This window comes from Solanum verrucosum, unplaced genomic scaffold (genome assembly GCF_900185275.1).
Source record: "Solanum verrucosum unplaced genomic scaffold, falcon-dt-bn FXZP01000060.1, whole genome shotgun sequence".
Lineage (NCBI taxonomy): Eukaryota > Viridiplantae > Streptophyta > Magnoliopsida > Solanales > Solanaceae > Solanum > Solanum verrucosum.
The window spans coordinates 681,328-695,289 of NW_026020129.1; the positions used below are offsets into that span (position 1 = coordinate 681,328).

The 13,962-nt window shown below is 35.1% G+C and overlaps 2 protein-coding genes across 2 annotated transcripts; one reads left to right on the top strand and one right to left on the bottom strand.

Moving 5' to 3' along the window:
- The first annotated feature begins 2,376 nt into the window (after window positions 1–2,376).
- On the top strand, window positions 2,377–4,150 carry LOC125826115 (peroxidase 45-like). Its single transcript, XM_049505418.1, has 4 exons — window positions 2,377–2,988; window positions 3,128–3,328; window positions 3,423–3,588; window positions 3,663–4,150. The coding sequence occupies exons 1-4, from the start codon at window positions 2,752–2,754 to the stop codon at window positions 4,067–4,069; spliced, it is 1,011 nt and encodes a 336-aa protein (XP_049361375.1). The 5' UTR covers window positions 2,377–2,751; the 3' UTR covers window positions 4,070–4,150.
- Window positions 4,151–4,537: 387 nt separating this feature from the next.
- LOC125826092 (ubiquitin carboxyl-terminal hydrolase 18-like) lies at window positions 4,538–13,545 on the bottom strand. The gene is made up of 11 exons (XM_049505392.1): window positions 13,095–13,545; window positions 11,266–11,428; window positions 11,099–11,187; window positions 10,917–11,002; window positions 10,659–10,821; window positions 10,381–10,504; window positions 9,326–9,483; window positions 8,768–8,852; window positions 7,332–7,544; window positions 6,168–6,229; window positions 4,538–6,065 (listed from the first exon to the last, which is right to left on the bottom strand). The coding sequence occupies exons 1-11, from the start codon at window positions 13,352–13,354 to the stop codon at window positions 5,177–5,179; spliced, it is 2,292 nt and encodes a 763-aa protein (XP_049361349.1). The 5' UTR covers window positions 13,355–13,545; the 3' UTR covers window positions 4,538–5,176.
- Window positions 13,546–13,962: the final 417 nt, after the last annotated feature.

The following is a 13,962-nucleotide window of genomic DNA, read 5'->3' on the forward strand; positions in this document are numbered from 1 at the left end:
GTTTACTTTTCTAGGTTGTCATGATGCTCCACACCTTTAACTTGATATTAGAAATGGACATAATTCAACAGCAAATCAGTAAATTCCATAGGCTTTTGTGTTTTGGCTCCTTTCTTCTTTTATTGTTGATAAAAGGTTGATATAAATCATAAATTGGGATGGACCTTACTTTGATATTATGAATCACGCGGATGTAATTCAATCCCAAAAGTTGGTTCATGAGGTGAGAATTATTCAAGAACATACGAGAAGATCAAATAATCCACCGCTCACCGATGTGGGAATTCACCAATTTTGTCACAAATATCTAAAAATCATCCCTGCAACTTTTTCGAGAATATTGTGAGAAAATAATTTAATTTGAGACGTAGGATATATACTCTTGTTGAATATGCTTAATTTGTTGTGTTATGTATGATTGTCACATGCAGGCACATTAAAGATCACTTTTAGAGATTATGGATTGATATTTATTGTTCACTTGTGACAGCCAAAAACAAGGCCATGAGAATGAGATAATACAAACAAAAAAATGCAGAAAACCAAGTACATACATGTGTGCCTCACTATTTCAACATGTTGGGACCTTTTTCCTTTCCCGTGTCCGATATCTACGTTGGAATTTGATATTCTGAATTTGCACCGCATAGGCCTATTCTGGGGAAGCGCTCCCTACCAAGAATTTTTCGGGACTTTTTTTCTTTATTACTTGTAATTTGTTTTTGTAGGTATGAATCCTCTACCCCGCTTCTTCCCCTTCTCTTTCGAACTCCGAAAACCAAGGTTCGACTTGCATGTGTTAAGCATATAGTCTGAGTAGCATGATGTTCACTTCTTAGCGCTTAGGCCACTACCTAAAAGTAAGCTTTTCGCTCTTTTCCTCTTACATAACAACGATGGAGGAGATAGTAAGCACGACTTTCTACGCAACGATTTCTTCTTCTCTTATGATTTCTCAAGTTACAGGGGGGAGACCAAGAGAGTAGATTGGCTGGTTTTTCCAGTCAAGTATAGTTGATAATCCCATTTTCGAATATGAATTTGAATAGATTCTCTTTATTATTATAAATATAGCTTTTTTATCTTCCACCCTATCTCCACAGCTTTGGGCGACCCCCTCCCCTTCCTCTTTTTTTTCGTTTCAAGCATGGACCTTAACTTACCGAACTGGCTTAGTAAAGTAGAAATCATTAGCTGTCAACTGTTCATAGTCAGCAGTGGAAGAGGGCGTAGCTTTGATTGCTCAAGTTGCCCTCTCATGGTTGAATGTGAAAAAGAATTTCTTTTGTTTAGCAACAGTCTTATAAGGATGATGCTTCCCCTGTGCCTTATTAATTAGAATTGTTGTAGTAATTTTTTAAGTAATTTAATAATGTAAAAAGAAAATAAAAAATTACACCATCAATATGTAAAAGTTAAAACTTTTTTTTTAATTCTTCTTTTTTTTCCTCCTCCATTCCATATTCCTGATTTCCAATTACTTTGTTGAAAAGAGGAAATGGAGGGGAAGGGGAGAGGATGGGGAAAATAATAAAACAAGTATAAATGTTAAAGTTAATTCTAAGATGACGTAGACTATATTATTTTATTAAATTGAATAATAGTGCATTTAGAGACGTGGATTATATTAACAATCTTGAATTATTATAATGAGAAAATACAAAATTATGAATAGGATTAATTAATAATATAGTATTATATTTTTAATCCAGAAAAATTGTTCAAGCCCATTCCTTCAATCGTACCTCATAGGATAAAATAATCATGTTAAAGAATAATTATGGTATGACAAGATCAGATTAGTTAGTTTGATGTGACAAGAATAATTTTAATTTTCAAAAAGTATTTTTTTTTCCCTTTAAAATCATAAGAAAAAGCTACAAATATCGAGCAAGAAATCAAATACTTATATAACCTTTTAAATTACGATAGTACTTGAAGTTAAGTTTAATCAGACTTAAATACTTATATTAGCTATCGAACTAGAATCCAAATAGCAACAAAAACATCAAATTAATGGACAAAACATATATGGCCATATGCCCATATGTAGTGTGGTAGTTAGAAAAATTATAATCCCCTTTCTTATGTCGTTTTGTAATATGAATTTCTTCTAATTAGTTATTAGTACTTCTCAATCTTATGTAAGATTCTCCCACAATTATAAAAAGATGATGTCAATTCATTTTCCAAACAAGTGTAGGGCACAAATTAGAGGAGATATGCTGTCATTTGATGTTTTTATTATAGTGGTGCATGCATGTGACTTCTTTAGTGCTTTCTTCATCCCTAGTCACTAACTAACAACTTCCTATATTTGTTTTTGCCTTTTTACTACTTTTATTTTTTTTATGTCAAATTGAATGTTTATTTTGTGTTGTCTTTATAACAATCCCAATTCACTTTTTGCTTCTTTGGGGGAATATTATAAATTTAATTAGAGATTTGTATGCCATGTTGGAATAAATACAAGATTTAGATTACTTTTACTTCTACAACACAACAATAAAAATTAAGTACTATTTATTGAATTGATGAGAAAGGAAAAAATAGTAGTGTTTTCACATTTCAGTATTTCAATGAAAATCTGTTTCCATCATGTATTTTTCAGTGAATTGATTTGGTGAAAAATTTACTGTCACTTCACAAATTAAATATTAGTCCATTTGAAATAGTTTAAGTGAAATTAATTAGTACTACTATTTATATAAAGTCTCACTAAAACTTTCAAAAGAAATAACATAAGAAATAATGGATAGGTTGATCAGTAGAAGTCAGTTTCTTCACTTAATCCTTCTCCTTCTTCTTCTACTCTCTATCGTGTCCAATAAAAGTTGTATTAATGCTCAGCTCCATCGCGATTTTTATCGGAATTCGTGTCCGAACGTAGAGTCCATCGTCCGATCAGCAGTTGAACAGAAGTACAGACAGACCATTGTTACAGCAGCTGCAACTCTTAGACTCTTCTTCCATGATTGTTTTATTCAGGTATATATAAATTAAAAAAAATAGGTTCATTTTATTGCGTCTTTGTAACAAACCGTTATGTATGCACCACCCTCCCAGACGCGACTTGTGAGATTACACTTGTAATAGTATGAATTAATAGTGTGTATGATAATGTCAGGGTTGTGATGCTTCGATCATACTGAGATCCTCAGGAAATAACACAGCAGAAAAGGATCATCCAGACAATATATCACTTGCTGGAGATGGATATGACACTGTTATTAAAGCTAAAGCTGCAGTTGATAATGTTCCTGCTTGCAAGAACAAAGTATCATGTGCTGATATTTTAGCCATGGCTACTAGAGATGTTGTTGCATTGGTAAACTATACACTCTTTACTTGTGTTTCTTAGATGTGACTATACTCAAAGACGAATAATCTAGCTAATAGTTGAGCATTGGATGTATGTGTAGGCAGGAGGACCACATTATGCTGTTGAATTAGGAAGAAGGGATGGCAGAGTTTCTTCAAAAAATAGTGTACCTAACAATTTACCTCACTCTGAGTTTCACTTGAAGAAGCTCCTTCCTATGTTTGCCTCTCGTGGTCTCTCTATCAGACATTTGATTGCCCTCTCTGGTACATTACCCATCTTCCTATTTCTTCTTTCTTCATTGGCAAAAGATACTAAAAAACTATCACGATTTATGCAGGAGCACATACACTAGGATTTTCACATTGCAACCAGTTCTCAAGCAGGATATACAGCTTTAACAGCAAACGCAAGGTTGATCCAACAATTGATCAAGTCTATGCTAAGGAACTCCAAGAAATGTGCCCACAGAATGCATCTCCTGGAGTAGTTATCCCCTTAGATCCAGATACCCCTCAAGTTTTCGATAACATGTATTTCAAGAATCTTCAGAGGGGGAAAGGGTTGTTCACTTCAGACCAGACACTGTATACTAAAAGGGGATCAAGGAATATAGTCAATTTGTTTGCATCAAACAAGACAGCTTTTGAAAGGGTCTTCATTGCTGCCATGACAAAGCTTGGAAGGTTCGGGGTCAAAACTGGAAATCTTGGTGAAATTCGAAAAGATTGTGCTGTAGTGAACTAAGTAAACAGAATATAGAGTAGATTCTAGGACCATTGTGCATCACTTGTTTCAAATTCCAATAATTTCACAATAAGGTTTAATATCTGGTTAATGAAGATTCTAAGTAGGTAAAAACTGACTTACTTGCAGCTTTCCCTTGCCCCTCACAGAAGCACCTACAACTGCTGCAACCCCACACAGGAAAAAAGAAAGGAAAACACACACACGAGGTCTCTCCTCATCACCATGTAAAACTTAAAACTGAGATCGAAAAGATACATTCAATAACCAAATGGACCAGTATAAATGATTTAAACAGTGTTTTCTCAATCTTAGAGAACAAATGACTATATGAGTAAGTTCAGTGAAAGTCGAACCTAAGACATGTGAAAGATGGCAGACCTGACAAACGACTTACAACTAGCTGTACCACTTCCATCCCCTTAACCAAATCCCACCCCGCAATCTTCTAAACTTTGCTGCTAAATGAGAAGTAAACAAGAATTATCATTCTAAACTACAGCACCCAGTGTTGAACAACTATAAGAACAAAAGAATTAGCATTTACAACAGATGCTTAGGCACCAATAACAGCATCCAATTAATGGAACTTCTCAAAATTATGGCACTTCTATCCATGCCACAAATGTATTGTGGACAATTCCTTCTCGCTAGATGAACCCAGCCAAAAGGACACAAGTTTATCCAAGATTCCTTCAAATATTGAAACCCTGGAAAAAACTCCCAGCTTGTTCTATTGTGACGAGGGGGGTACGATGATTTTTTCCAGTTTATTGTCAACATCTGAAGAAGCTCTCTGACAATGTTGAAAGAGAAAGCTATGCAGTGTCCCCTTGTGGTAAAGAATTAGACCTCTAGAAAACTTAAAAAGGGGCTAAATGGGAAAACAATCATAATATATAATTTTGACACAAGTAATCTTCTCTGAATTCTTGTAGGAGTTATCCAACTTCTTCCTTGACACTTAAGAGGTTCTATTTCAGCTCATCCATAAGATTTACTATCTAAGCCCAGGCTCTAGCTATTGCTGATAGCTGATTGTTGCTCCAATCACATTCAACAGGGACAGCAGAATCTCCATTCCCAAGGTGACTTGATTCCCCAGATTTACAAATGGTTAGTCTCATTAAGAGAAATTGCAGCTTGTTCAATTGACACATTACTAGACTCGGAATTTTTTATTTCCACATTAGTATCTTGGTCATCCATATCCATGTGGTTTTCACCAGACAATTCAGGCTTGGTACAGGCATTTGTCAGACCATTAAGTGTGCTATTGCAAACTTTCCGTGAGACATCTTTCTTGGCACATTGGTTCAATGGACGTTTCCCAAGAAACCCAGGGGAAAACAGTGGCTTCGACTTTGCTCCAGAGAAACTCCCTCCACGTGATTTCAGGACCACATTGTGGATTCCATGAGATGATTTTTTTTCTTTCTGGTTAGCTATTGACGCAGAGGATGAAGCATCATCCAGAATTTCACCATTTGTAGCTACAGAATCCTCCTTAAAAGAAGAATTCAAAAGACAGTCATTGGTGGTTCTTTGACATGGTTCAGTATCATCTTTACTGTCAGAAACAGGGGATATTGTTTCACATTCTTGAATGTCAGCTTCAGCCGAAAAACTACCCCCAAAGGAACTACTGGATACCACTCTAGGGAAAGAAGTTCCTATAGCTGCAGTGTATGGTTTAACATCCTGCAGCTCCTGCTGGACATGAGAACTTGCCACAAAATCTACCTCCTGATCCTCCATTCTGTCCTCGGGGTTGGTCAAGGAGAATAGCTCCTCTTTGTCCCCAATGATCTTAGATTCTGAACCATTAAGAGTTGGCGGTGAAAAAGAATTAACAACTGTAGCCGGGGACCCCGTTTCACTGAGACATTCAACATGTTGGTCTGTGGACCCCGGTTTGTCTTCCACTGTAAGTGTATCTTGGTCTTCTTTCTCTAAAGGTCCAAGAGGAAATAAGGATGTTCGCCGAGGGTAGATCCTGTCAAAAGCAAACGCGAATCAAGATCATTCAATACAACATGTTAAATAGACGTGATATAAAGATGACGGATCAATCAGATCATGGTCTAAAGAAAGTTACCTGCTATATAAGAGCATGTATGCTCCTTGAGAAAGCACTTCATCCAAATCAACATTAACCACCTAACAAAATTTGTAAAATAAGTCGCACATGAATATTTAAAGTAATAAATGAAAAGATATGAAAAGGAAAAATAAATCGTCTATATGAAGGATTATGCTGCTTGAGGTAGAATATTAAGTGATGACCTTTACTAAGGCTCATGCACTTTGACATTATTAATTTATTTTGAAATTGGTACTGTTGTATACCTCAGCATTAAGGGGTGCTAAAGACCATCAAAAGGCACACAGAACATATTACAGAAGGGAACAAAGACCACCTATAATCTCATCTGTATCTTCTATACATTGTACTTTACACCAAAAGTAAAATGATATAACACAATTCCACTTAACTATTTGTTGCAGACTCAAAAAACATGAGATTCAATAGCCAAATAGAGAAAATGGCGTCACATCCTCACATACTACATGACACGGACAATTTCTGAAAGGTGGCACAACAAAGGGAGGTGCCAATATTATCTGTTGGTCATGCTTTTTATTTGTGTATACATATATACCCAGGCAAGTTTGTATACAAGCTAAAAACATGGAGTAGATTCCAATCTAAAGAATAGACACAGTATATTTCTCAGATTAGATACATCTACTAAACCGCCTTAAATCTCTAAGCACAAAACTAAAAGAAGCATAAGTTTCCTACAGCTTCATTTTTTACTTACAGTACATTATCTTGGGAATGGGCATGTATATGATATGAGTGGGCAGTTTCAAATAACTTTTAGTGCATGCACAAAATACCCTAAGCATGTCACACCCATCTGACACATGTACATCAAGGTAAATGAAGGAGCCAACAAATAAGACAAAATTGAGATATGAGAGAACACAACTAGCTTGTAGCCAAAATGCTTCTTCAAGAGAAAGTAGTAATATTTTTATTGTTCAAACAGATCTATCGAGGCAAATATAACACTTCACCGCATATAGCAACTTATATAAATTTTAAAGCTTCAGAGATGCAGTGTAGATTATCAGCACAAAAGAATATAAATGAAAGTCCAACATGCCAAATTCAGCAACCAACCAATGCATTTTGTGCATTGGGACAGCATACAACAATAAACAAGAGGGTGTAGAGAAAATGAGATGTTTCTACCTTGCAGTCATCGATCCGGTACCAACTTCCACGAAAATCCTTGATATAGCATATGTAATGGCCGAAAAATGACGCATTCAACATATCCACGTGAACAATAACTGCATATAGCTTGTAAATATCATTGCCGTCTCCTGTTTCACTCATGTACGGATGGAGATCTAGTGATTCGGGGAAAGTCACTCTCTTATTTAATTTGCCAAACCTACCACTCTGCATAGAGATTTTGGACATAAATAAACAAAACTAGCAGAAATTTAGAGCACAAACTCACAGAGTTGCTTCCAAGAATAAAATGGAACTTAGGGGGTGAGGAATGTTAGTAGAGAGAAAGACAGTCCTTAGTTATTGTAATTCACCCAAGAATAAAATGGGATTTAGGGATGACGAATGTTAATAGAGAGAAAGACAGTCCCTCAGTTATTGTAATTCACCCAAGAATAAAATAGAACTTAGGGGTGAGGAATGTTAAAAGAGAGAGAAAATCCCTGATTTATTGTAATTCACTCATCCCATAGAGAAATGCAATTCTATTTCACAGTTCTAAAAAAAAAATATAATAACAACAATTAGAAACACTACACTTATCCTTTTGCTTTACAAGCTAGGGTATGCTTGGTATCCATACAAACTGAACTAAAGATAGGGCACGATGGAAGAAAAAGATCATCTAGGTGATAGCTACTAGTTGATTAGCATGCATCCGATTGCCATCAACTTGTGGTCAACTCATTGATTCAGAATCCGGTTGTTGCTGGTTGCTGTTCACACTTTTTTTTCTATCTTTCACTTGAAGGATTGAATGGATTCCTTAAACACGATGGAAGAAAAAGATCATCTAGGTGATAGCTACTAGTTGATTAGCATGCATTCGATTGCCATCAACTTGTGGTCAACTCATTGATTCAGAATCCAGTTGTTGCTGGTTGCTGTTCACATTTTTTTTTCTATCTTTCACTTTAAGGATTGAATGGATTCCTTAAACGGTTCAACTCATTTGAAGTAATTTTACATAGTTGCCATGCGGTTGGCTATTTGTCTTAAATGAAAAGTTAAAAGGCAGTCCACTATTTGTAGTATCTAACATCTGTTATTGGAATATGGCCAAAAGAATCCCACCAGGGAAGAGGATCACCTTGATGTGGGGATGACTTGCTGGAGAGATGAAAATTGGACATGAACCTTTCTTCTAATTCTCTCAAGAATTTTTGGTAATAGATAACATGTTCATGCAGGACTAGTATGACTCACTTTTTTCACAGGAGAGAATAGAGATATAGGTCTTTCACCACTAACTAAAGACGGATAGGTCCTATAAAAAGATCAAGGATCATTCATTTACATGTTTGGAAAAGAAAACTTGTTTAAGGGCTAAAGTTTATAGTTCACTTTACCATAGATGATTGAAGCACAATAAATAGCAAAATGAAACCAACCTGAAACCTTTTCAAGGCAATTGTTAAGATATTTGGTGCCCTCCTGACCATTAGGCGCTTCCATGCTTTGACATAGTCATTGCATCTGCAAGACCAACCGCAGTTGTTGATTAACGATTAGGTAGCACTATCAATCAACTGTGCCTTGATTGGTTGTCAACCAACAGCAATTTAACTAGTGAACTTTAAATAACTCTCACATATGGTAAAATTAAGCATGCCATCCAATAGAATTAATGAATAGGATAAATTGGAAAACTAACATAAAAGTTACTATCCAACCACAATTTTGGAAAATATTTTTTTATGATGTATGTGACAGTTGTCCTCAAATACTCTCGAAATAATAACTAAGTCAAAGAAATAGGACAGAAGAGTGACATATGTCTGTATTAATCCACCATGCTATTAGATACAGATGAACATAAAAATCTGGGAATGGAATCAATCAGCATTGTAAGGTAAACATTAAACTATACATCATTGCTCAAAGAACACAAAAATGGCATTCCAGACTGTAAAAAGGATGCAATTAATCACTGGCATGGGAAACCTCACCCATCACATTTATACAAGTTATCTCCATCAAGCCATTCTCTTGCTGTGAATTGATCTAAGCACTCCTCCAAAGATTCAGCATCCCCATGAATCTCTACTGTCAGATCCATCATATTTTCAAACTGATTTGAAACGTTACTGCATTCTGTACATATGACCTAAAAACAGAAATAACTCATTTAGGAAGAGAAGGAAAGGGAAGAGATCAGAATAATATAAGAGCAAAAACACATATGCAGCTTGACATATCAAAAAACACAAATTACTTGGCAGAATACCTAATCATCCCCTTAAACTTGCCACCGTTGATTCGGTGGATACCTAAATTTTTTGTAGTCCCAGTTACCCTGGACTTGGCTAGCACTCCATTATTTTAGCCAAATAATAAAGGTTTAGCCAAAATAATAGGTTCCAAATGTGTATTTATTTCTATTTGTTTGTTAGACGCAGTGGCTATATTCCAAATATTTCCTTTTTTTCTTTTTGACACAAATCTGTATTGGCAAGAGCTCCATTATTTTTAGCCAAATAAAAAGTTCTAGCCAGAATAAATAATTCCAACTATGTACTTCTCAATGCAATGACTATTTGTTTCAACTATGCATTTCGTCTTTTTCGGGCCAAATGCCCAAATGTGTAAGAAGTTTGATCAAACTCCAATATTTTTAGCCAAATAAAAACTTTAGTCTAAATAATAGAATTCCAACTAATTTCTTTTACCAATTTTATACTGAAAAAGATGATCTTAAAAAAAGGTAAAAGATATATTTCATTTTAAAGAAAAGTGCCACGTAGCAACACTTGTATGTCACTTCCATGGGATGAGATTGTCCAGGGCTAAAGGCTATTAAATAACCAAATCTAGATGGGGTAATCAAGACTACGAATAGTTTAGGTGTGCACGGAATAAACGGTGCCTAGTTTAGGTGGGTAATTTGGTTACTAGCAAAATATTTTGATGATGCAACATTTATAAAGTATATAAATATAGAAAGAGGTTATGATACTTTAGATAGTGACATGCTTATGTCTTCTCTATCATAAATTAAAATTACCTGAGATTGCAGGTGACCACCAAATATGTGCTGAATAAGTGTTGTCTCCTGTGTGTTAGGAGGAACTGCCTTCTCTCCACCGAATTCATCAAGGCACACAGACTGCATCATGTCAATAGCAAACCTACAAAAGAAAGAATCTTTCATTATTTTATGCAACATAGCTTCCGTACATAAAACACGGCTGATTATATATCACAGTGAGCACTATAGCAGAAAATACACATCAGACTTCCTATAAGATACTCATCAAATTTACTTTATGAAAAGAAACATACCTCATAAATTCATGGGCATCCTCCTGCTTACCATACCCGAGATTACCACCAATATTAGGCAACCGTGAAAGTATGTTGATTGGTGAGAAGGGCTGCTGACTCCGACTAGCCCGTTCTACATGGTGTTGAAATTCACAAAGGAAGCACCAACCATTCCGCCTACCTGAGGGAAGAGAGGAAAAAAGTGCATAACATAAAGAGCTATTCCAATTACTTCAAAAAAAGGCGGTAGCTTGTATACTTTCTAAATGGATTTACATTCTCTCAGATGGCCTTTCTCCAACAAGTAGGCAACAAGTGGCTTAGTATATGTCAGACATTGTAGAACCACATTAGCAAAGCAACTGCACAAGAACCAAAAATACATTTAAAATATAGATACAAAAAACAGATGGCATATTAAACAATTCTTGGTGGCTGGAGTGTAACTGAGGGAATACCTGTTTCCACAATTAAGGAGCCCACAAGGTGGGAAACCTGGGCTATCCCAGTTAAAGAGTTCCAAGAATTCCTCATATGGGAAAAGTACCTAAACGATTTAACCAAACTTTGGTCAGGTGTTGTGACATAAATGCATAGTTGTGTAATTAACTAAGACGGCGTATACCTTCTTCGAATGGTCTAGAATCTTAGAGGTTCCACTAGCATGAGTCAGTGAAACAGCAGAAGATTTCCTCCCTTGCAAAGAACTGCCTTTCCCAGATAACTGTAAATCCTTGCATTTAAATTTGTGCCCTGAGTTCCAATGAGATCTCTGGCAAGCTTCAGAGCTATGAGAGGAATAGAGAGAGAGAGAGAGAGTAGAACCAATCAGTAGTGAACCAACACGGCACTCCAGAGTCCAGACTATATAAGGAAAAGGAAAAAAAAAGTATGGTCACCCCTGAGGAATGTTTTTAGAAGTGACACGTGCAAAGCGACAAGGTCAATTGGGCTTTAAGCGAGAAGTGCAACACACACTTTTTTGAAGTGATGAGCACAAGTTACGTCAAATTACAAAAAGGGAAAAGGGAAAAAATTTCCTTGTACTATACAAAATTGATCAAAGAAATTGATCTGTCATAAAAAAAAAATTGACAACATTGATCAAGGTCACAGTTGGTTATACTTTGGATATATTCAAATCCTGCCGTTAGAGAAAAATCTCTACCAATTTATCGTCACATATTGTGTTTATACTGTAAAATAGAAGATTTTGTAAAAAAAAACAGAAGTAACCGTTGTGGACAATAATTGATTGAAGTCAAATTACTCTATCAAGTCGGGGCTCTATATTACAATTTAGTATAATAGTATAGCAGATTGTGCTAGATTGCTACATTATAAAATTAGACACAATAACTGGTCACTGTTGTCACCATAAAGCAAAAGTTATTTTATGGAATCCAAAATTAAAATCTTCGTAAAGATATTGATATTATTGTAGATTGTGTAAACATACAAAAAACCAACTCTGTTTGGGCTTCAGATCCCTGTATATATATATAAAGAGAGAGAGAGAGACATGCTATCATAGATTGTGTATATGTGGCAGCAGGAAGTTGTGCTGTCAAAGGTGAAAAGAGAGGCAAAAAACAATTAAGCTTGTTGAGGCAATAAGTGCATCGCACAAATAAAGCATGGCTCTAATGAAGAAATTATGAATACCTAGATGTAGTTCAAAAATAGTAACTATAAACCCAAATAACGATTATATAGACAAAAGAATAAAGAAAAAACTAAATGTAGGTGAATTACTTATAGTTTAGTCCACTCTCTTTTGAGGCAAACACGTACACCCTACTTTGCACCTAACTTGAGGACTTGAGCACGCCTCAACCGAGCTTTTGACAACAATGGCGAGAAGTTATTTTATATGATCAGGGATCTATATAATAGTATAGAAGAAAAAGCAGAAAAGTATAATCATGCATTTATGACCAACCAAATTGCAGACTCGCAAAAGATTGACCGGTGTGGAGTGTGAACGATAGAACATTGATAAGGTAGTAAATTGTTATGTGGTTAATAATAACATACAAAGTATTATTATTATTATGAAGTTAATAATAATGTACGGATTGTCATATGGTAACTAATAAAACTTGAATTGCTATGCAGGGACTACCTCTTCTAACAGTCTAGTAGTTAATACATGTATTCTTTTTCCATATTCTACCCCCATATAAAACAATACACAATGTATCAGCAATGCAGAGCTTAATCCATAAATCAAGTGCTGCAAGTTTTGTACCAACAACCAAAATACAGGTTTTAAATTAGTAAAGAACTGTTTTCTTGTTCCAAATGAGGGATTGAAGCAAAGTGTGTGTATATGTACAGCTGCCGTCAACACCAATAACATTAGTATTAGCAGAAAAAGTAAAAAAGTGAGAGAAATTAATAATTGTATAGATATTATCACCACATTGTATTTGTGTTTAGGAATTATCATACCAGTACTTAACCATCTTGCAACGAGAGCATTGTTTTTTGGTGACATTACTGCATACGGCGCAACCTTCCGGCGTTGCCGGGTCCATTCTGCGATCACCAAAACCGGCCGTCGGCGAAGCAGAAGACTCAAAATTAGAGTCGTCGTCAACGACAAAGTACTTAGAAGCGGTGCTCTTAACAAGGTAAAGTAGTGTTACAACGACGGCTATGGCCGTCAATACAAATTGCAAGTAGGAATTCAGATCCACTGCTACATGCATTAGAAATTTATACTTTTTCCTACTATGAGAAAAAACACTTTCTTCTTCCTCAGAAAACACCGCTCTCTCATAAATTGCAGCCTAGGGTTTCAATTCCTCCATTGAATTGGACTAATTTGGGGGAATCTCATATGGAATTTAAATTTCTGGAAAAAGAAGGAAGGTCTAATTTATAACTTTTTTCCTTTTTTTTTTTTTGTTCGATTATCAAGTAAGCTAATGTGCACCTTCTCAAAATATAAATAAAACAAAAAAAAAAAAAGACCTATTTATGAAATATCCGTAAATATAATTTTTTATATTATTTATAATTTTAGGATTATGTTTTGAATTAATTTTAGTTTTTCTTTTATTACTCCTTTCCTAAATAGACTCATAATCTTATCATTGAAAGTGAAGGATGTTTACTATTCGAGCAATTTCCTCTTGTCGTGTTTTTCTTTAACTTTAAAGCTAATGAAATAATCTTAATTAAGTAGGAATCTTCTTCTTATTTCCAGAAGTGTCTAGCAAGTTTTAATTATGATTTTTTTTTCCTTTTTAAAAACTAGTCATTGCATAGTCTTTGTTTATTCTTTGCAAAATAAAAGCAATATTTTTTCTATATA

Coding starts and splice junctions, on each gene's coding strand:
- LOC125826115 (XM_049505418.1), top strand. CDS start 2,752: ATGGATAGGTTGATCAGTAGAAGTCAGTTTCTTCACTTAATCCTTCTC. Junction 3,329..3,422: donor CTAGAGATGTTGTTGCATTG/GTAAACTATACA, acceptor ATGTATGTGTAG/GCAGGAGGACCACATTATGC. Junction 3,589..3,662: donor ACATTTGATTGCCCTCTCTG/GTACATTACCCA, acceptor CGATTTATGCAG/GAGCACATACACTAGGATTT.
- LOC125826092 (XM_049505392.1), bottom strand. CDS start 13,354: ATGCATGTAGCAGTGGATCTGAATTCCTACTTGCAATTTGTATTGACG. Junction 10,822..10,916: donor GAAAGGCCATCTGAGAGAAT/GTAAATCCATTT, acceptor CTCTTCCCTCAG/GTAGGCGGAATGGTTGGTGC. Junction 6,066..6,167: donor TACATGCTCTTATATAGCAG/GTAACTTTCTTT, acceptor TGCTTTTGACAG/GATCTACCCTCGGCGAACAT.